We start from the raw sequence: 21,162 nt of genomic DNA, 5'->3' as shown, positions 1-21,162 counted from the left end.
TTCTGCAGTAATTTGAGCATTCTTCGGCATTACCTTTCTTTGGGATTGGAATGAAAACTGACCTTTTCCAGGCCTGTGGCCACTGCTGTGTTTTCCAAATTTATTGGCATATTGAGTGCAGCACTTTCACAGCATCATCTTTCAGGATTTGAAATAGCTCAACTGGAATTCCATCACTTCCACTAGCTTTGTTTGTTGTGATGCTTCCTATGGCCCACTTGACTTCGCATTCCAGGATATCTGGTTGCAGGTGAGTAATCATACCACTGTGGTTATCTGGGTTGTGAAGATCTTTTTTGTACAATTTTTCTGTGTATTCTTGCCACTTCATCTTAATATCTTCTGCGTCTGTTAGGTCCATACCATTTCTGTCCTTTATCAAGCCCATCTTTGCATGAAATGTTCACTTGGTATTTCTAATTTTCTTGAAGAGATCTCTAGTCTTTCTCATTCTATTGGTTTCCTCTATTTCTTTGCATTATTTCCATTATATTATTACTGAAATGTTTAAATAACATGAATTTTTCTTCTTATTCAGAATATAAGATATATTCTAGTTTATCTATATATTTCATGATCAGTAAACTTATTTCTTGATTTTTTATTAAATAATATTATGTTGAACAATGGGATATCACTTAATATAACCTCCCAAATTTCTCAGAGTTTTGCTGAATCATTAATGTTTTCTTTTAGCATGCAGCCTGTAAACTATTATGGCTGAGTATTTAATTCCCAATGCAGTAAGCAAAGTCATAATTCCTAGTTTGTGGATTTCAATGTAGGAAGGAACAACACGCCTTACAGAAATGATATCAAATGACATCTCTAGCTTACCCCTTATCTGTGTAGCTCTCTCTCTGTTATAAACTATTTCATTGGTTAAGTGTACTTTTCTATTAAAAGAAGCACGTATTATTAGTTCCTCTGTTACAGTGTATGACTTTCAATATGGTTCTTACAGATAAACACGTTGTATTTTCATACATGTTTCAGCATCAATGTCTATTCCAGTAAGACTAACACAAAAATACAGTATCAAAGACTTTATTTTCTGAACTTATCTTTTAGGTGTTAAAACCTGTCACTTTTAAATGAGTGTAAAGATAAAAGGCTATATAAAATTAGATTGAAATTCTGCAGGCTAAATTCATGTGAATGACATGTACTTGCAGAAGAAGTTGAATCAGACCAGGAATTCCTATAGAATCGTCGGTAAAAATATACACTGACATAGACCAATACTAGACTTCAGGAAACTTGAGTTTACCTCTGTTATACAAGTGGATTATTTTAGAGTACTGAATCAACTCAAAATTGTATAAGGAAAAGCAATTTTAAAAGACAGCTTTGAAAATGGAGACATTCACTCGGAACGCTTTCTGAAAATGGCTTACTTATTTTAAATTTAGTTTTATGCCAAAAACACTTCCATATGGTTTCCATTTTGACTAATGAGCAACACAGCTGTAATACTTCTTTGTAAAACATGTATCCTTCTTTAATGCTTTTGAGCAGCTAGAAACTGCTTAATCGGTATTTTAAACGTCATGATATTTCCATGATGGAATATTTCTTCCCTTCCTGGCAACTCTGATATCCACACTTCCACATTGCAGGGTTTCTTGATATCTTAATCTAGTTGGCCTTGAGCTGTGGTACTGTTTTCTGGCAGCTTCCATTATTCATATTTTATTGTGGAATGTGACAGTATAAATAGCTTATATCTGAGAGGTCATTCATAGGTGTATGGCTCCACAGGACCCTGTGGGATTGCCAGGATGCCCTCAGCCAGCCTGTTTTCCAGTTCTTGATTCTTCTCATTGAGACTAAAAGCTTTTGCAGGGTATCTAGAGTACTTTTAGGGGAGTAGAGAATCCTTCATGGCACTCACTGATATTGACGTATTCTGGAGCTTCTCCTTGATAGGCATTTTTTTTTTCTTTTCTCCACCTAGATCATTCTGCTTCTTCACTTTAAAGGTAAGAGCCAGTTGGACACAATTCCTCACTCTTGTCCCTTTCTCTCAAATTAACTTGGATGTCTTTTCTCTTCAGAAGGGATGTATATTTCAAATAGAACAACCATCAGAATGTATGATTATTTTTTATATTGTTCTCTGTCTTTTTATATTGTATATTTCATGAGAGAAAAGGTTGATTTATTCATCCCTTTGTATACCTAAGAAAAAGTATGAAATCCCTGTGTTCATTATACTGGGGCCTGGGGCCTGGGGCCTGGGGCCTGGGTGCAAGGGGAAGGAGAATGGAGTCACGAAAAAGAGCCAAGTTGTGCTGAAAAAAGACTTTGAAGTTTTGTTTAAGGGTTCATTATTTAGAGCAAAGAAGCAAAGCAGCAAGCAGAAGGAGGAAATGACTTTTTATAATATGAATCTGGATACCACTGGGAATCACATTAACCATTCAGCTTATTTTGAAATAGAAGGAAATCATGGAAATAAGGAAGGCTTGAAACTCAAATAATGAGGTTAAAACTAGAATAACTTGTCTTTCCCACAATTTATTAATTAATCAACTGGTACACATCAAGAACCATCCTGTGCTCAGTATTCACAAAATTGTGAAAGCAATGCTTACCAAACTTTACCGGCCTAAGTTGTTGTTAGAATGAAAATATAAGAATAAGTTCTAACTAAAAAGTAAATAGATCATAATAACGAAGTGTGACACGGGAACATTCAGACTACAAATTCATCCTGGCCACCTGAGGAATATTGTCTTTGTTCCATAATTTAGCAATTTAATGTTTTCTCTTGATTATTGTTTTTCAAAATCTCTCTCTGTATATATATATCTTTATATATATATATATCTGTATATATATATGTATCTATTATTGTTTGATTATGATGCTTTCTAAAAGAAAATTGTTATTTAAAACATGTTAATGAAGGAAATAAATTTATTTTCATCATTTTAAAAAATTCCTATACTGACAGTATTCAGAACAAAGGTTTTCTCTGCTATTTTAAGAGCTACACAAAATATTCATGAATTTATTTCATGGATTGTATTCATTACTTGCTTTTGGTTCTTTTATTTCCTTTCTACTCTGAAGACCCGATCTTGTAATGAGTGGTAGAAAATACAAAAATAACATTAGAAATTCCCTTGTTTCTCTGACCTTTAAAGAAAAAAGAACACGGATCACTATGCAAAATATGTTTTGAATTAATCTGCATAAAGCTATTCTAATTTAAGTTCAAGTGATCTAGCAGTGACTACATTCAGAGACTTCTTATATACATTAAAAAATTAGTTGTGAATTTTAAATAATAGGCAAATATATAATAAATTTTTAAGTAGTATGACTATATATTGTCTAAGTTTGCTGAGGAATGTAACTGAATCAAAGGTCCCATAAATCTTTTAAAAAACGTACAGTTTCTTGAAAGTGGTTAAGTGTTAGCTGCTCACTTGTGTCTGACTTTTTGCGACCCCATGGATTGTAGCCAACCAGGCTCCTCTGTCCATGGAATTCTCAGGCCAAGAATACTGGAGTGGGTCGCCATTTCCTTCTCCAGGGGAGTTTCCCAAACCAAGGATCGAACTGGGTCTCCTGCATTGCAGGCATATTCTTTACCATCTGAGCAGTCATTTCCTCCAATTAGTATTGTACTGGGACTCTCACTTCATGGGCCTAAGTGAAGGTAAAATCCTAAGGTATTTTCTCCATTCTTACAAACATAGTTTTTATCATATCCTAAGAATTTTAGCCTTCTAATATGCTATTATTATCCTCATCCATAAATTAAAATTCTGTCTGTTTGGTAGAATTTTTATATATGCCATGAGGATTCCTCATCCCTCAAAAGATTTTACTTCTGTGCAATTTGAACAGATTTTTGTCTCAAGGAAAAATAACTACCTAAATTTAAGATATTCAGGAGAGAGCAGCTTAGATAAGCAGTAAGGTATACATAACTGATAAGTAATTTTTACTTAATGGCAAATTATTTGTTAGAATTAAAGGAACCAGTGAAATTGCTCAGTCGTGTCCAACTCTGCGACCCCATGCCTACCAGGCTCCTCCATCCATGGAATTCTCCAGGCAAAAATACTGGGGTGGGTTGCCATTCCCTTCTCCAGGGGATCTTCCCGACCCAGAGTCAAACCCAGGTCTCCCGCATAACAGGCAGGCGCTTTGCTGTCTGAGCCACCAGGGATGCCCTAGGAGTAAAGGAAAGTAATCATAAAGGCCCAGTGAATATACATTGGGAGCAGCAGTACTGATATTTCTGTGCTACTGTTGCTCATACCCTGTCTGTGTGTCCTTATCCAACTGGATCATGAAGTTAGATCTCAGGTAAGGTTACTACAAAAAACTGTTGGTGAAAAGTCACTGCTCTGTATTGGATATATACCTGCTGCATTCTTGCTTTTATGTGAGTTTTCAGCTCAGGACCTTGTTACCACAGCAATGGTATTATTTAGCTATATTCCCTGATTAAATGTTCCTGGAGAGATATCAGTCAAATACTAGTGTATTAAGAACTCACAGTCATTCAGTTCCGCCGTGCTTTAACTTTTAACCTCCAAACCATCATCCAACGACCATGTTGGTGGTCAAATGAAACGTGTTACAGAGATTAGGCTGGCAGTTGCTATCTTATCATTAATTCCTTACTAAACATGTAACAGGTTTTATTTCAGGCAGTATACATTTCCACTGTCAACATCAAATTGTTTCACCATAATGGAAGTATGTCCATTCTTTAATTGCTTGCTTGTCCTATTCTTTAATTACTCATTTAAAGCAGGCTTTTTGAAGAAATATCACCCTTTGATGTCCTTCTAAAGACAGTAAAGTCAGTGGGAGAATTCATTTCTCCTTCTTTAAAAGGTAAGTAAAATGGTAAAGCTGAAGCTCCAGTACTTTGGCCACCTCATGTGAAGAGTTGACTCATTGAAAAAGACTCTGATGCTGGGAGGGATTAGGGGCAGGAGGAGAAGGGGACGACAGAGGATGAGATGGCTGGATGGCATCACTGACTCGCTGGACGTGAGTCTGAGTGAACTCCGGGAGTTGCTGATGGACAGGGAGGCCTGGCGTGCTGCGATTCATGGGGTCGCAAAGAGTCAGACATGACTGAGCGACTGAACTGAATTGAACTGACTGAATCAGGGAATAGTGCAATAAAGTAACTAGGAATTCTTGGATACTTAGCTTGTATAGGTTCCATTGAATGACTTACATGTACTGACTTTCCTGGCCTTTGTCATAAAATCAGAGAAATTGGCCAAAATTAATAAAGCTGTAGCACCAGCAACTGAGTTCAGATTTAGAGTTTCTTTATTTCAGGTACCCCATGATATCTTTTCAGTTCACAGTTGGATGAAATTAAATAGCTAAAATAATCATGCGACATTTGGATATTCTTCCATAACTTAAAATGCAAGGGATTCTATATTAATATGTTTTAATTATTTAGTCTAATAGAATCTAACTTTAGTTTTTCCTTTGCTTCAGTGAATCTTACTTAAAGCAAAATTATTACAGCTAAAGTCATGATTTTGCATTTTATTGCATTAAATCATCTTACTCATCTCAACAGAATTTTGTAAACTTTGTAACAGAAATTAATTTATATCTATATATAAGATTTTCACAATATGACAGCCTGATCTTATATTAAAGTATCTATTTTTCAGTAGAGTTTGGGAAAATTGTACAGTCATTATAAATACTTGGCAGTGTATATTTTAAAATAATAAAAAATTAAAGAAACAGTTGGAGTGGAAAATTGGAAGTTTCCCAAAACTCTCATCTTTGTTTTTGCTTCATGGTAGTCACCATTTAAAAAAACAACAAAAAAAAAGAAATTGACACTGTAGAATTCATAGAGTTGTAGTCATATAACCCATGAGCAGGTCTCTGTTATTAAAAGTCACTAATAGGCAAAGTCAGCACATTTTGTAGTTTATTTAGCTGGAAAATATTTTCTTCTTTTTTCCCTAGAACAGATGCCTACAACAGTATTAACTGTCAGTTTCAAAATTAGTAAGCTGATTATTTTATGGAAAATAACACAAAATATGTTTCAGACAAATATTTTAGTAGTGTAAAAAGCATGGCATTCCTATCAGACTGGAAAAGAAATGAAATACAAAATTTTTCATTAAAAAGTTTAGATTAAAGTGGCAAAATACTTTAAATCACGTAATTCCACATTTGGAAGATATGAACAAATGTTTTGGTGTGTTTACCCGTTCACCGATTATAGATGCAACCTATGCCAGGAGCTGGGCGGGGTCTGAAACTGAAAAGAAAGCAAAAGAAGTGTGGGTTTCCTCTAGTGATGGATTCCCCTCCTGCTTTATCCAGAGATTCATATAAGGAAGAGACATGGTAAGTTGCAAACTCCAGCCCAAGGAATTTGGCAAATGCCTGGAACCCCCAGTGGGATATATGAGCTGAATGGACTCACTGAGCAGAGATGCACAAAACAGTTTCCAAGCATGATCAAAGGTTAACTAGAAGAGAATAGACCAAGAATTCACAGGAGTGCCTATTTGCAAATTGTCTAATAGCTAAATATTGCATAATAGTCCTCTTTTGAGAGAAATAAATAGAAAGATTTCAATAAGTTATGGCTTGACTTTTAATGAAAGACTATTCATTAGAATCCCAGTTTTCACAAAGCTACGAGATCCAAACAGTGATTTCACACACTAAATATTTTTTTAGAAAGGGATGGAAGGTGATAAAAGGAAACACGTATGCAACCTGGTAGCTCAGAAGGTAAAGAATCTGCCTGTAATGCAGGATATGAACAGAAAACACATCTGTTCATATCTTCCAAATGTGGAATTATGTGATTTAAAGTATTTTGCCACTTTAATGTAAACTTTGTAATGAAAAATTTTGTGTTTCATTTTTTGTCCAGTCTGATAGGAATGTCATGCTTTCTGCATTACTAAATGCAAAATCAAACCCAGACCCAGGGTTTGATTCCTGGGTCAGGAAGATCCCCTGGAGAAGTGAACGGCTACCCACTCCAGTATTCTTGCCTGGAGAATCCCATGGAGAGAGGAGCCTGGTGGGCTACAGTCCTTGGGGTCGCAAAGACTCGGACACCACTGAGCGACTAAGCATGCATACAGCTACTAAAAAGAATAACTTGTTTAGAATTAATTCAAGGTGACAGAACAAAATTATATTCAAATAGATTTATGCATCTCTCTTCTGTCTCCGCCATGATATATGGTGAGCTTGACGTGTCCCTTGCTCTCGTTTTCTCATTTCACTTGGTGTGCACAGGACCTAATCCCTTGGACTTTTCACAGCATGCCAGGCACTAAATATGATGAGGAGGCATACTGGGACTGCAAACATATTACATGGAGGGCAGAGATTTACTGGGAAACAGAAGAGGAAGAAACAATTACAAAAAAAAAAAATGTGACACACTGCTATTTTCATTCACTTTATTCTTTTGGATCTAAATAATAGGAAATCTTTGTAGATTGGTTTTCTTGTATCGTGAAGAAACTTGGTGATAGGGAACTCACAAAAACAAACATAGCCTGTCTGGGAAGGAGACTGAAAGCAGACTGAACTATTCAAAAGCGATGCTGTCCCAGCGGGCCAGGGGATGATGGAGCCCTGCGGTTTCCTCGCCAGCAGTTAGTGTGCTAGGAAATGACTCTGCATTGCCCAAGCCTGTGACTCACGATGAAGTGAACTGTTTGGGGAATTTGGCATCCTCACTCAGGGTTCTGGACCTTTTAACACTTAGGTTTGACTGGGGACTTTCTCAACAAACTGATGGTGGATGATTTTAGGGGACACTTTCATAACTTGTTCTTTATTATGTTAGAGTAATATATTGAAAACTAGTTTTGTAGTTTCTTTGAAAATCCCCCATATTTTACCCTAAGTTCAGTTCAGTCACTCAGTCGTGTCCGACTCTTTGTGAGCCTATGAACTGCAGCATGCCAGGCTTTCTTGTCCATCACCAACTCCCAGAGTTTACTCAAACTCATGTGCATTGAGTCAGTGATGCAACCCAACCATCTCATCCTCTGCCATCCCCTTCTCCTCCCACCTTCAATCTTTCCCAGCATCAGGGTCTTTTCCAATGAGTCAGCTCTTCGCCTCAGGTGGCCAAAGTATTGGAGTTTCAGCTTCAGCATCAGTCCTTCCAATGAATATTCAGGACTGATCTCCTTTAGGATGGACTGTTGGATCTCCTTGCAATCCAAGGGATTCTTAAGAGTATAAAGTAATCTCTGAAATTGCCATGTATTTATACACATACATTAAAGCAACTATATCCTCTGATTTGGATTTCTTTAAAAGTGTCACTATAATCTTCCTTAAAATAAGTAGAAAATGTTTTAAAATATTAAAGAAGGTGTGAGGACATGCATAACTGCTGAGAAAACTTTAACTTACTTGAAAAGCATTTCAGATTGTCATTGCATGCATCAGAAAATTTTGTTGAGTCTCATTGATAAAACCACACATAATAATAATAAAAGTTCAGGATCAGAAATAGTTTAAAAAGATTTTAGGTGTGGTAAAAATATTTGAAGGATATAATTTTAAATATAGAGATACTTTCAGTTCATTTCAGTTCAGTCACTCAGTCGTGTCTGACTCTTTGCAACCCCATGAATCACAGCACCCCAGGCCTCCCTGTCCATCACCAGCTCCCGGAGTTCACTCAGACTCACGTCCATCGAGTCAGTGATGCCATCCAACCATCTCATCCTCTGTCGTCCCCTTCTCCTCCTGCCCCCAGTCCCTCCCAGCATCAGGGTCTTTTCCAATGAGTCAACTCTTCACATGAGGTGGCCAAAGTACTGGAGTTTCAGCTTTAACATGATTCCTTCCAAAGAAATCCCAGGGCTGATATCCTTCAGAAAGAACTGGTTGGATCTCCTTGCAGTCCAAGGGACTCTCAAGAGTCTTCTCCAACACCACAGTTCAAAAGCATCAATTCTTCGGTGCTCAGCTTTCTTCACAGTCCAACTCTCACATCCATACATGACCACAGGAAAAACCATAGCCTTGACTAGACAAACCTTTGTTGGCAAAGTAATATTTCTGCTTTTGAATATGCTATCTAGGTTGGTCATAACTTTCCTTCCAAGGAGTAAGTGTCTTTTAATTTCCTGGCTGCAGTCACCATCTGCAGTGATTTTGGAGCCCAAAAAAATAAAGTCTGACACTGTTTGCACGGTTTCGCCATCTATCTGCCATGAAGTAATGGGACCGGTTGCCATGATCTTAGTTTTCTGAATGTTGAGCTTTAAGCCAACTTTTTCACTCTCCTCTTTCACTTTCATCAAGAGACTTTTTAGTTCTTCTTCACTTTCTGCCATAATACATAGGTAATTAGTATATATCGAAGAGGCTGATCCTTAGACACAATTGAGTTATAAACCCCTCATTTTACAGAGCAGACTATTGAGACCCAGTCTGATCCAAGACTACTTGTAGATATTCAATTAGTGGCAGAGCCCGTATTGCTGATTTCAGCAGCTCACTTTCCAGCAATATCTCTATAGAAGAATGTAGCTTTATATTAGCATGACAATATTTGTGCCATTTTATCATTCCTTTTGAATGTATGATTTTTGACTATAATAAAACAATTTATGTAGCTTTGTACTCTTGGCCAAAATGATATTCAAAAAGTGAATGCATTCCTATTTATATCTTATCACAGATCTTGAACTGTTTCTGACTTGTGTTTCCTGGCCAGAGATAAAAGAATGTTATTTTTCATAGACAAAAAGAGGAAGCAACTGTGGAAACTCTGTTTAGCTAGGGACTTATACCACAAACTTCAGACACAAGTTCCTAAGTAATCCTAAAATTGAATTCCATTTTGTTTCCAACTCTTAAGGAAATAACACAGATCCTATAGCTGGGTTCTGAAGCATTTCATTAAATTGAACTTCATGTATCTACCCAGGCTTTCAGCTGACTTCTGCAGAGCAAAACCAAGATCTCTTCTAGAAAACTGAATGATTTTGTGCATATTACTTGTAAACCTCAAACCATCTATATTTGAAATATTTTAACCAAAATTTGAAACCCGTTAAGGACCTTTAGGAGAAGGAAATGGCAACCCACTCTAGTTTTCTTGCCTGGAGAATCCCATAGACAGAGAAGCCTGGTAGGCTGCAGTCCATGGGGTCGCACGGAGTCGGACATGACTGAAGCAACTTGGCAAGGACCTTTAAAATTATTTGCCCGGAGAATCAGTGAAATTTGCATCATAACTGAACAACAAATCTTTTTTTTTTTAACTTAAATTTATTTTAATTAAGGCTAATTACTTTACAATATTGTATTGAAGTAAACCAGAAAGAAAAACACCAATACAGTATCAGTTCACTTCAGTCGCTCAGTCGTGTCCGACTTTGCGACCCCATGAATCACAGCACACCAGGCCTCCCTGTCCATCACCAACTCCAGGAGTTCACTCAGACTCACGTCCAGCGAGTCGGTGATGCCATCCAGCCATCTCATCCTCTGTCGTCCCCTTCTCCTCCTGCCCCCAATCCCTCCCAGCATCAGGGTCTTTTCCAATGAGTCAACTCTTTGCATGAGGTGGCCAAAGTACTGGAGTTTCAGCTTTAGCATCATTCCTTCCAAAGAAATCCCAGGGCTGATCTCCTTCAGAATGCACTGGTTGGATCTCCTTGCAGTCCAAGGGACTCTCAAGGGTCTTCTCCATATTTGGCAAAACTAATACAATTTGTAAAGTTTAAAAATAAAATAAAATTAAAAAAAAAAACTAAAAAAAAAAAATAGTCTTCTCCAACACCGCAGTTCAAAAGCATCAATTCTTCGGCGCTCAGCCTTCTTCACAGTCCAACTCTCACATGCATACATGACCACAGGAAAAACCATAGCCTTGACTAGACGAACCTTTGTTGGCAAAGTAATGTCTCTGCTTTTGAATATACTATCTAGGTTGGTAACGCATATATATGGAATTTAGAAAGATAGTAACGATAACCCTGTATGTGAGACAGCAAAAGAGACACAGAAGTATGAATAACAAATCTTACATATTCTAAGTTGCTGAAAGGCTAGGAACAAAAAAAATCTGTTTTTTTTTTTTTTTTTAACTAGCTTTGTTCACGTGGTTTAAACAATTTCCTGGGAAGCTTATTGTGCATGACATTGTTTGACAACTGACTGAAAATACCTAGTGAGAACTGTTTCCTATTCTATACATTTATTATTCCATGCAAAACAATCATTCATGAAGATATACCTAGGACAACTGTCAGAGAATAGATTCTAAGTAGCTGCAATGTTGATGACTTAGACCTGAGTCTCTGGACTCAAGTTTGTATTTATTTGAAATTCAGATTAAACTAACTGCATTCTTATAGATAAATAAGCAAATGGCTAGTTACACTGAGACTTCTACTTTAGTGTATAATTTGGCAGGCTTTTTCTCTAGTGCTCCCAACATAATTTGTTGTTAATGTTTGGACTGGAATGAGAAAAATATAGTTTATATATTATTTCTGGTCAAAACAGATTTTTTTATGTATTGTTACAGTGTGTATTTGGCACTCCTGGTGTCTGTTTGGTACTCATCTCTTTGCTAGTAGTATAAGTAATATAATGTTGGGCTTCCCTGGTGGTGCGGATGCTAAAGAATCCGCTTGCAATGTGGGAGACCTGGGTTCGACACCTGGGTTGGGAATCCCCTGGAGAAGGGAAGGGATAACTCCAGTATTCTGACCTGGAGAATTCCGGGGACAGAAGAGCCTGGTAAGCTACAGTCCATGGGGTCGCAAAGAGATGGACACAGCTGAGCGACTTTCATACTTCATACTTCACTAAAATACCTGCTTTCTTTCATTTTTCTTATACAAACACCCTATCACTGTTTCTGTTCCTCTTCTTGATTACGGAGTAGGGACATCAAACTGATAACTAACAATTCATTTCCAGCCTACTGATCTGTTTAACAACACAGATATTTTCAAATGAAATTTGTTGCCAATATTTAAGATCCTTGAACTATCAAATAAAAATTTTAATCTTTGTTGATTCTTTAGAAGATCTGGCAGTGATTGGTCCTTCATTTCTTCAAAATGCCTGTGAGCCAGAACTGAACTGTTGTCTCCTGTGTCTAGCTGTTGTTATCCTGTTCTTCATCATTCACACAGCCCTTTATCTCTTCCATCCTGACAGTCAGCCTGATTCACTTATCATAGTTTTCCGCTGTATCCAGCTCTTAACCATTCGTTTCACTGTTCTACTTTTGGGGAGGAGAGTGAGGTATAAACATATTTGGCAATGATTCAGACAATCTTAGAAATGGAGAAAACTTTTCATACCATCTAACCAAAATTCTCATTAGAAGTAATGACATTTATGCATGTTTGGACAGGTTAGGTGACTTACTAAGATTTGCGTATAAACAGTAGTTTAGTCTCAAATATCCATCTATTGATACTAAATGTCATGCTCTTTTCACCATCTTAAGAAACTTGTTGTGAAATAGTTGCAGAAAATTACTCAACGTTTCACCAGTAGAATTTCTTTGCAGGCAGTGTGTGCGAATAAATGTTTAATATCAACTCCCTGGGAAAACAAACCTAGATTACGCATTTGCTGATAGTATAAATACTCCCACCTTGTTCAAATCGAAGCTACCAATGAGACATCAACCAGCTTATAAAAGTCAAGAAAATTTAGCAATAGCTATTGTCAATCATTGAGCCACATCTAGCCCTCCAGAATACATGTATGATTCAAGGATCTTGCGTATATTAGAGAATTTCAGGTGACTAACATACATGCTTATTAAACAAAATCATTCCTATTACACTGGCAACCCTTATCAAAAATGTCTATCTCACTTATGAGAATATTTTCCTTTTATTTTATCTGTTATCATGGCTTAGATCAGCTAATGGAAATTCACTGACAATACTGATACATATAAAAGCAAAATCAATCACTCTTATATAATGCATCTCTTTGGTTTATTATTCTGACCAAATATAAGCATGCATAATGGCTCATTTATATGATAATTTCTAAAGTGGAGTCTTTGAATGTTACTGACTAAGGAAAAAGTACTTGAGTTCTTTATCTGCTATTGAGTTTGGCCTGGCTAAGCACTTTGAATGGCATTCTATTTTATTTTGTGTGTCAGAAATGGATATGTACTATAAGCTTTTTATTATCTAAATATTGTTCTTTTTTCTAAAATGTAAGAGCTCCTAATCTTATTAATGATAGCTATGATATGGCAAAATTCTTATGTTCTAATTTCTCAATTGTAAATGCTTGAAAGTATTTTGACAAGAGTCAAAATTTTCCATTTTATCCTGCTTTTTGACATTGATTCTCACAGGTAAGAGAGTTGTTTACCTACACAATTTGAAGTTTCTCATTTATTAATGACATAACATAAAAACCAGAGAAGGCAATGGCACCCCACTCCAGTACTCTTGCCTGGAAAATCCCATGGATGGAAGAGCCTGGTAGGCTGTAGTCCATGGAGTCTCTAAGAGTCGGACATGACTGAGCGACTTCCTTTTCACTTTTCACTTTCATGCATTAGAGAAGGAAATGGCAACCCACTCCAGTGTTCTTGCCTGGAGAATCCTAGGGGCGGGGGAGCCTGGTGGGCTTCCGTCTATGGGGTCGCACAGAGTTGGACACAACTGAAGTGACTTAGCAGCAGCAGCAACATAAAAACAAAGATAATATGTAAAAATGGTAACGATCTATCTGAGCAAGTAAAATTGTATTGTCATTTACTTTAGTCATAACTGAAAAATATAAGAAGATAGTTTTGGGTAAAAATATTATAAAGAAAGCAGAAGTATGCCATTCCACTGTAACCACTGCATCTCCAACATTTTGCTCCTACTTCCTGGAGATGGCTTGTTCAATGCCATAGAACCAGTAAATGCTATAGACATCAAATGTGTTCCATTTGTTCCATTAATTGTTTTTACCCAGATGAAGAAGCAGTTAAGAAGCAACAGACATAGTATTTGATTTAGGGAAAGCAAGAAACAGAGTATTTGGAGATGAACAAGTAAATCCTAGTGAAAGGTTCCTGCTGCTTACAGGACCTGTGGACACCATTTATTTTATGTTTTCTGTGGCGAACACTGGCAAAATGGAAGAACGTGTGTGTGCGGGTGTTTGTGTGTGTGCACGCACTGCGGTGTGTGTTGTGCTGTGCTGGAAGAATCACTTGGCACAGTTGGTGACCTCTACCTTCTTCTGTTATTTATAGTTCTTCACTTATCACATAAAGTAAAGAATTTCTTTTGCTCAACACACATGTACACACACACATTGGAGAGGGTTAGTATTTTGAGTTTGGGGTGAACAATATATGAAAGGAAAATCCATAAAAGAAAAGTAAAATTTCCCGTGCTTTAATATTTTAGAATTATCCTCAAGACAGAATTTGGATACAAAAGACTAAGATACAAATTGGCTTATGAGTGTCTTATGTGTTCTCCCCAAATTTGAAGAAAATATTGAAAATAAAGCTGCAGGACTCTACCTATTTATCATCTACCTATTAAACTGTCTGTCTGTCTATCTATCTTATACCTGCCCTCTTTTTTTTCTTTGCAAACCAATTCAGCCTTGACTCCTGAAGTACCTCTAACATGATGACTTGGATTTTATAAGTGAAAGCAGAGCTAATAATCAGAATGACCTCTTATTTCCCTCAGGTATAATGGGTGTGTTTATGTGTACAGGTGTGTATTTTAGCACTAATGACAAAATTCCCTAAACTTCCATTAGAGCTCCTGTGAGTAAAGTCAATAGTGATAATAACTGACATGGGCGTGTTTCTGCCTGGAAATTGGAGAGTACTCCATTTCAATGTCAGCACAGAACAGTGGCAGTTTTCTCTGATGGATTTTATTCTTTTCCAACTATCAATGTTATTGCTGCCAAATTTAAGTAAAAATAAAATCCAGAGATGATAAAATACTTCCTAGAAATTTTTTTCTAATTATGCATAATTCAAGTTTATTGTTTATTTTTATTCCTAAAATTATTTGTTCCCTTCAGAGATATAGAATGATAACTTTGACAAGTATGAAGTAACTTGGAATTTAACACTTGCCATAGAAAAGTGAAAGTTTTTAAATTCTAGGTTACACTTAATAAGAGTGCCATATATTTAACCAAGAAAAGCTCATTGACCTATTCTTCTGTGTTAGATTTTAGAAGTATTCCTACTTCTTTGCATTTTATAAGTTAATATAACATACCTACTAACTAATCTCAGAATAATACTCACAAAAGTTCTAACATGGAGTGAGTATAGGACTCTCAGACACATTTTACTTTTTAGTAATTTTCTAATTTCCAGTTGAATTGATGTAATGCCAGTTAAAAATGGCTTGGCCAAGTTAATACCTTTACTAAGATTCAGCTCAACCTAGTTTCTAGGGCACAAACTCTGAAGAGAGATTGTTATTTCCCAGTGCGCAGTACCTGCTCACTCTTTGGGCCTGTTCCTCCTGCTCATCTATGCTTCAGGTTTCAGAGCTGTAAAATGGGGTTATTAAAAATATCTACTTCATAATATTGCTGAGAGGACCATTTGAGTTATATATAAAGCATAGAGATTAGTGCCTGACACATTGTCAGTACTAAACAAGGCTTGGCTCTAATTAACAGATCCCTGAAAAACAGGGTTCAATAAATTACCCTTTGGGTAATTAAGAAAAGTTTATTTTTTATTAAAGTATAGTTGATTTACAATGTGCTGTTAATTTCTGCTGTACAGGAAAGTGATTCCATTTTATATACATATAAATATTACATATATTTTTATATAAATATTATATAAATTCAATTATGTATATTTTATATATAAATATATGTATATTATATACGTGTGTGTGTCTGTGTGTGTGTGTGTACACATTGTTTTTTCTATTCTTTCCCATTGTGGTTTATCAGAGGACGCTGATGTATCCTCTGTGCCATCCAGTGAGCCCCCGTTGTTTATTCACTCTATCAGTAATAGTTACCTCTGCTGACCCCAGTCCCCCTCTCCGTCCCTCCCCCACCGTCTTCCCCTGGGCAACCACAAGTCTGTTGTGTATTTCCATGAGTCTATTTCTGTTTTGTAAGTGGGCTCATTTGTGTCATAGTTTAGGTTCCACATATAAGCAACATCACACGGTGTTTGCCTTCCTCATTCTGACTCACTTCACTTAGTATGATAATGGCGAGTTGCACCCACGCTGCTACAAGTGGCATTAGTTTGCGCTTTTCATGGCCGAGTAGTATTCCATCGTATGTGTGCCCCGCATCTTTATTCATTCATCTGTCGATGGACATCTAGGTTGTCTCCATGTCTTAGCTACTACAGATAGTGCTGCTTTGAACATAAGGGTGCATGCATCTTTTTGGATTAGTTTTGTCTGGATACATGCCCAAGAAAGGGATTGCTGGATCATATGGCAATTCTGTTAGTTTTTTGAGGAACCCCCCCATACTGTTCTCCATAATGGCTGTAACCAATTTGCATTCCCACCAACAGTGTGGAAGGGTACCTTTTTCCGTATATCTTTCCAGCATTTCTTATCTGTAAAGTTTTTAATGATAGTCATCTGACTGGCATGAGGTGGTACTTCATTGTACTTTTGATTTGCATTTCTCTAATAATTAGTGATGTTGAGCATCTTTTATGTGTCTATTTTCTGTGTGTGTTTCTTTGGAGATATGTCTATTTAGATCTTTCTGCCTACTTTTCAATTGGATTGTTCTTTGTTCTTGAGTTGTATGAGCTGTTTGTGTACAGATTTTGGAAAATAAGCCCTTGTTGGTTGCATCTCTTGAGAATATTTTCTCCAATTCTGTAAGTTCTCATTTCATTTTGTTTATGGCTTCCTTTGCTGTAAAGAAAAGTTTATTTCTCTCTTTAGATATCCCTCTCTTTGCTGCCAACCTCTTCTTTGGCTGATTTATTTAAATTAATACCAGGTAGTTCTAATAAAACATATTGAACATTTAGCTAAACGAATAGGAGACCCTGCAATTATTAATACTTCTTATGCCTTACCCTGATATCAGAATGTACTCTACTCCAGATGTCTGTGTTTATATTCCTCTTCACTTCTATAACTCCCTCAATTTGGTTTGAAGTTAACTGATGTTTATCTTTCCATTCTGGTGAATATTAATAATGGATGAATATGTCTGCTGCATACTAAGAGGGGAAATATGTCTATTCTAAACTTGGCAGGTGAAACAGATCTGCATTTGTTGTTGGGAAATCTCTCTCATCTTTTCTATGTTATTTCTGAAATACTGTTTGGCAACCACAGCATCCATAATGTCTTTTTCCATTTTAAACGTCATCTTAGACCTTTCACGTGAGTGACAAATACAACTTCTGATGCAACATTTAGGAAGAACAAATACGAAGTGTACTTCAGCTACTAGTAATTTCCATACTGCATGAAGCACATTGTCCAGACTTTGCCTTCTCTAACATCATACATGTTCCGATTTCAGCTGGCCCCATAGGTTGTGACTGAAAAACATTTTTTTTTTCAAAGTTAATGATTTTCCCATGTATTTTTATATTTCTTCACTCACATAATCAGATTATGTTTGGGGAATATGGCAACATCATTCTCAATAAATAGAGAATCAGGCTTGGCTGTCAGAATATCTAACATTTCTGTAAACAACTGACTAACTCCCCACACAGTAAGCTCTGGAGTGTTTTCTGATACCAAATGACCAGTTGTCTAATTCCTTGAACAAGTATATGTCCAAGAATTGAATCCACTTTTGATAAAATCTATGCAGAGTTATCATAGTATGCAAAATTGCTATAGCTATACGTGAAGGAATATAAATTGAAAATATATATAAAATTCTTTCTATTTTTCTTTGTTTTATGCCTTTGAAAAACTAATTTAAGAAGGATAGGTCAGTTTCATCAAAAGTCATCACTTGAGAATGAGAAAAAAAAAATTGAAGCATTCAGAAATTCAAAGCCATCAAATTAAAGTAAGTCACAATAGTTCCTTCCAGCAAATATGTTTTGATGCCCCCATTCAGTTCAGTTCAGTCACTGAGTCGTGTCCAGTTCTTTACAACCGCAGGGACTACAGCACGCCAGGCCTCCCTGTCCATCAGCAACTACCAGGAGCTTGCTCAAACTCATGTCCATGGAGTCAGTGATGCCATCTAACCATCTCATCCTCTGTCGTCCCTTTCTCCTCCCGCCTTCAACTTTTCCTAGCATCAGGGTCTTTTCCAATAAGTCAGTTGTTCACATCAGGTGGCCAAAGTATTGGAGTTTCAGCTTCAGCATCAGTCCTTCCAGTGAATATTCAGAATTGATTTCCTTTAGGATGGACTGGTTGGATCTCCTTTCAGCCCAAGGGACTCTCAAGAATCTTCTCCAACATCACAGTCCAAAAGCATCAATTCTTCAGTGCTCAGCTTTCTTTATGGTCCACCTCTCACATCCATACATGACTACTGGAAAAAGCATAGCTTTGACTAGATGACCTTTGTCAGTAAAGTAATGTCTCTGCTTTTCAATATGCTGTTGAGGTTGTTCATAACTTTCCTTCCAAGGAGCAAGCATCGTTTAATTTCATGGCTGCGGTCACCATCTGCAGTGATTTTGGAGCCCAAGAAATTAAAGTCTGTCACTGTTTCCATTGTTTCCCCATCTATTTGTCATGAAGTGATGGGGCCAGGTGTCATGATCTTAGTTTTTTGAATGTTGAGTTTTAAGCCTGCTTTTTCACTCTCCTCTTTCACTTTCAAGAGGCTCTTTAGTTCCTCTTTGCTTTCTGCCGTAAGGGTGGTGTCATCTGCATATCTGAAGTTATTGATATTTCTCCTGGCAATCTTGACTGCAGCTTGTGCTTCATCCAGCCCAGCATTTCTCGTGATGTATTCTGCATATAAGTTAAATAAGCAGGGTGACAGTATACAACCTTGACGTATTCCTTTCCCAATTTTGAACCAGAATCCATGTCCAGTTCTAACAGTTGCTTCTTGACCTGCATCCAGATTTCTCAGGAGGCAGGTAAGGTGATGTGCTATTCCCTTCACTTTAAGAATTTTCTACAGTTTGTTGTGAAATGTCCCCATTAGATACCAAATTACAGGCATTCTCAAGTTTAAGCACATTTCTCTTTTATGTGAGATAGACAACCATGAGGTTGCTTTGTTTAATATCCAAGTAAAGTTTTAAGAAATGCTGAATCCTAAGCTATTCTATTCTCTCTGCATGTGTTGCTAGCTTCCTTCAGTTGTGTCCAACTATTTGCAACCCTTGGAGTGTAGCCCAGCAGGCTTCCCTGTCCATTGGGTTCTTCAGGCGAGAATACTGGAGTAGGTTGCCATGCCCTCCTTCAGGGGATCTTCCTGACCCAGGGATCGAACCCAAGTCTCCTGCAGCTGCTGCATTGCAGGCAGGTTCTTTACAAACTGAGTCATCAGGGAAGTCCCACTACTCCTTCTATGCCCCCCAAATTAACAATTGCTCCTTTGTCACTGTAGGCTTTCATGCTTCATTTCTATTTATTATTTCCTTTTTTGACTCTTGTAATTCTGCTAAAAGTAGACATCAATATTATATTCACCTGCACATTTTGTACATGTCCATATGTTTAGATTGCATCTTATATATATTAGTATTCACTAAGATGATTTCCTAAACTTTAACTTTCTTTTCTACTTTCACCTATTCGTTCACTTTTTTTATTGAACATATGCTATATGCCAGGTACTTTGCTTGGTCTAGGGTTCAAACTTGGGCTAAAGAAATACAGTTTCTCCTCTTCATGATTGTATTAGTACCAGGTGGTACTAGGGCAGTGTAACAAGAGCTATGACAAGGGGAGGTAAGGGCACTGTGGGAGGATCACTTCTAAAAGAAATGAGAACGGGGGCTTGATGACAAGAGAAAGACCTGCTGGAGAAGTTGGTGCTTCATTTATTTATTAGTGAATTAATGATTTATTTCTTTTTGCCATGCCGGGTTTTCACTGCTGTGCGGGCTTTTCTCTAGCTGTGAGAAGCAGAGGCTACTCTAGTTGTGGGGCCAGGTTCTCATTGCAGTGGCTTCTCTTGTCGAGTTGCAAGGGCCCTAGGGCACAGGGGCTTCAGCAGCTGTGGCTCATGGACTCGGTAGTTGCCACTTCCGGACTCTAGAACACAAGCTCGATAGTTGGGGCACGAGGTCTTAACTGCTCCTCAGCATATGGGATCTTCCCAGATCAGGGATCCAGCTTGTGTCTCCTGCATTTGCAGGCTGATTCTTGACCACTGAGCCTCCAGGGAAGCCCTGAGATTGGTGGGTTAATGCAAGGAATGGGGAAGGAAGTGTTTCAGGCAGAGAAAATGACAGATTTAAAGACAGATGCCTTGTTGCAATTATTTCACTGTATAATATTACAACACTCACGTAACACTATGTACCAGTCACTATTACAAGTGATTTTTACACTATGTAAACAATCCACTAAGCTAATTCTGTTGTTTCTTTCATTTTCCAAATAAGGAAACAGAGAAAGTAAGAAGTTAGCTCAAGTTTACGCAACTACTCAAAGGCAGAGCCAGAATGCAAGTTGTGCAGCTTGTTCTGATAAGCTGTACTCTTCAGTGCCTGTTACACTGGAAAGGCATTAAAATTCAATTTTAATTTATTCACTTTGAAGTCTAATAAAAACAGTATGATTATTTTAGAGACCAATTCACCATAGCTAAAATAATATGAATCACCAAAAAGTCTGTGTGTCATTTATCATGAATCAGAAGTCCATAACAGAACAAGAACTCACTCTACTTCCACAAAGATCTGCTGTCTTCCTCTCCATGCAGTGTTCTCTGCCAGGACCCAGGGACAGCAAGTTCATTTAATCTTTGCTCTCCAGGGATTCTCAGTTCTGCCCAGGAAAGTGAGATGTTAACCAAAAACAGTACCTCAAACTTACAACAAATGCAACCAAAGAGATGCCTGTGTGATATGAGGGCAGAGAATTTGTCATATTCACCTTTGAATTCACCACACAGTGCCTAGCATCTGATTAAACACAGAATGATTGAATGATTATAACAATGTGTTATGAGGGGAAGAATTACTTTCATCGGTGTAAATCATGAACTACTTAATTAAAAGGG

The 21,162-nt window shown here is 37.2% G+C and overlaps 1 protein-coding gene across 2 annotated transcripts in view; it reads left to right on the top strand.

The window, feature by feature from the left end:
* ST8SIA4 (ST8 alpha-N-acetyl-neuraminide alpha-2,8-sialyltransferase 4) overlaps positions 1-21,162 on the top strand; it is a 103,623-nt gene that overhangs the window by 52,772 nt on the left and 29,689 nt on the right. Inside the window, exon 5 of one of the 2 annotated variants that reach the window (XM_070794067.1) lies at positions 1,958-21,014. The exons of the other annotated variant lie outside the window; for it this stretch is intronic. Within the exon in view, the coding sequence (XP_070650168.1) occupies positions 1,958-2,147 (190 nt within the window). The 3' untranslated portion in view covers positions 2,148-21,014. Of the gene's footprint in view, positions 1-1,957; positions 21,015-21,162 lie in introns of those variants that run through there. 2 annotated transcript variants of the gene reach the window in all.

This window comes from Bos indicus, chromosome 7 (assembly GCF_029378745.1).
Source record: "Bos indicus isolate NIAB-ARS_2022 breed Sahiwal x Tharparkar chromosome 7, NIAB-ARS_B.indTharparkar_mat_pri_1.0, whole genome shotgun sequence".
In the NCBI taxonomy this organism is placed as follows: domain Eukaryota; kingdom Metazoa; phylum Chordata; class Mammalia; order Artiodactyla; family Bovidae; genus Bos; species Bos indicus.
This window is presented reverse-complemented; position numbering and strand designations above follow the sequence as displayed.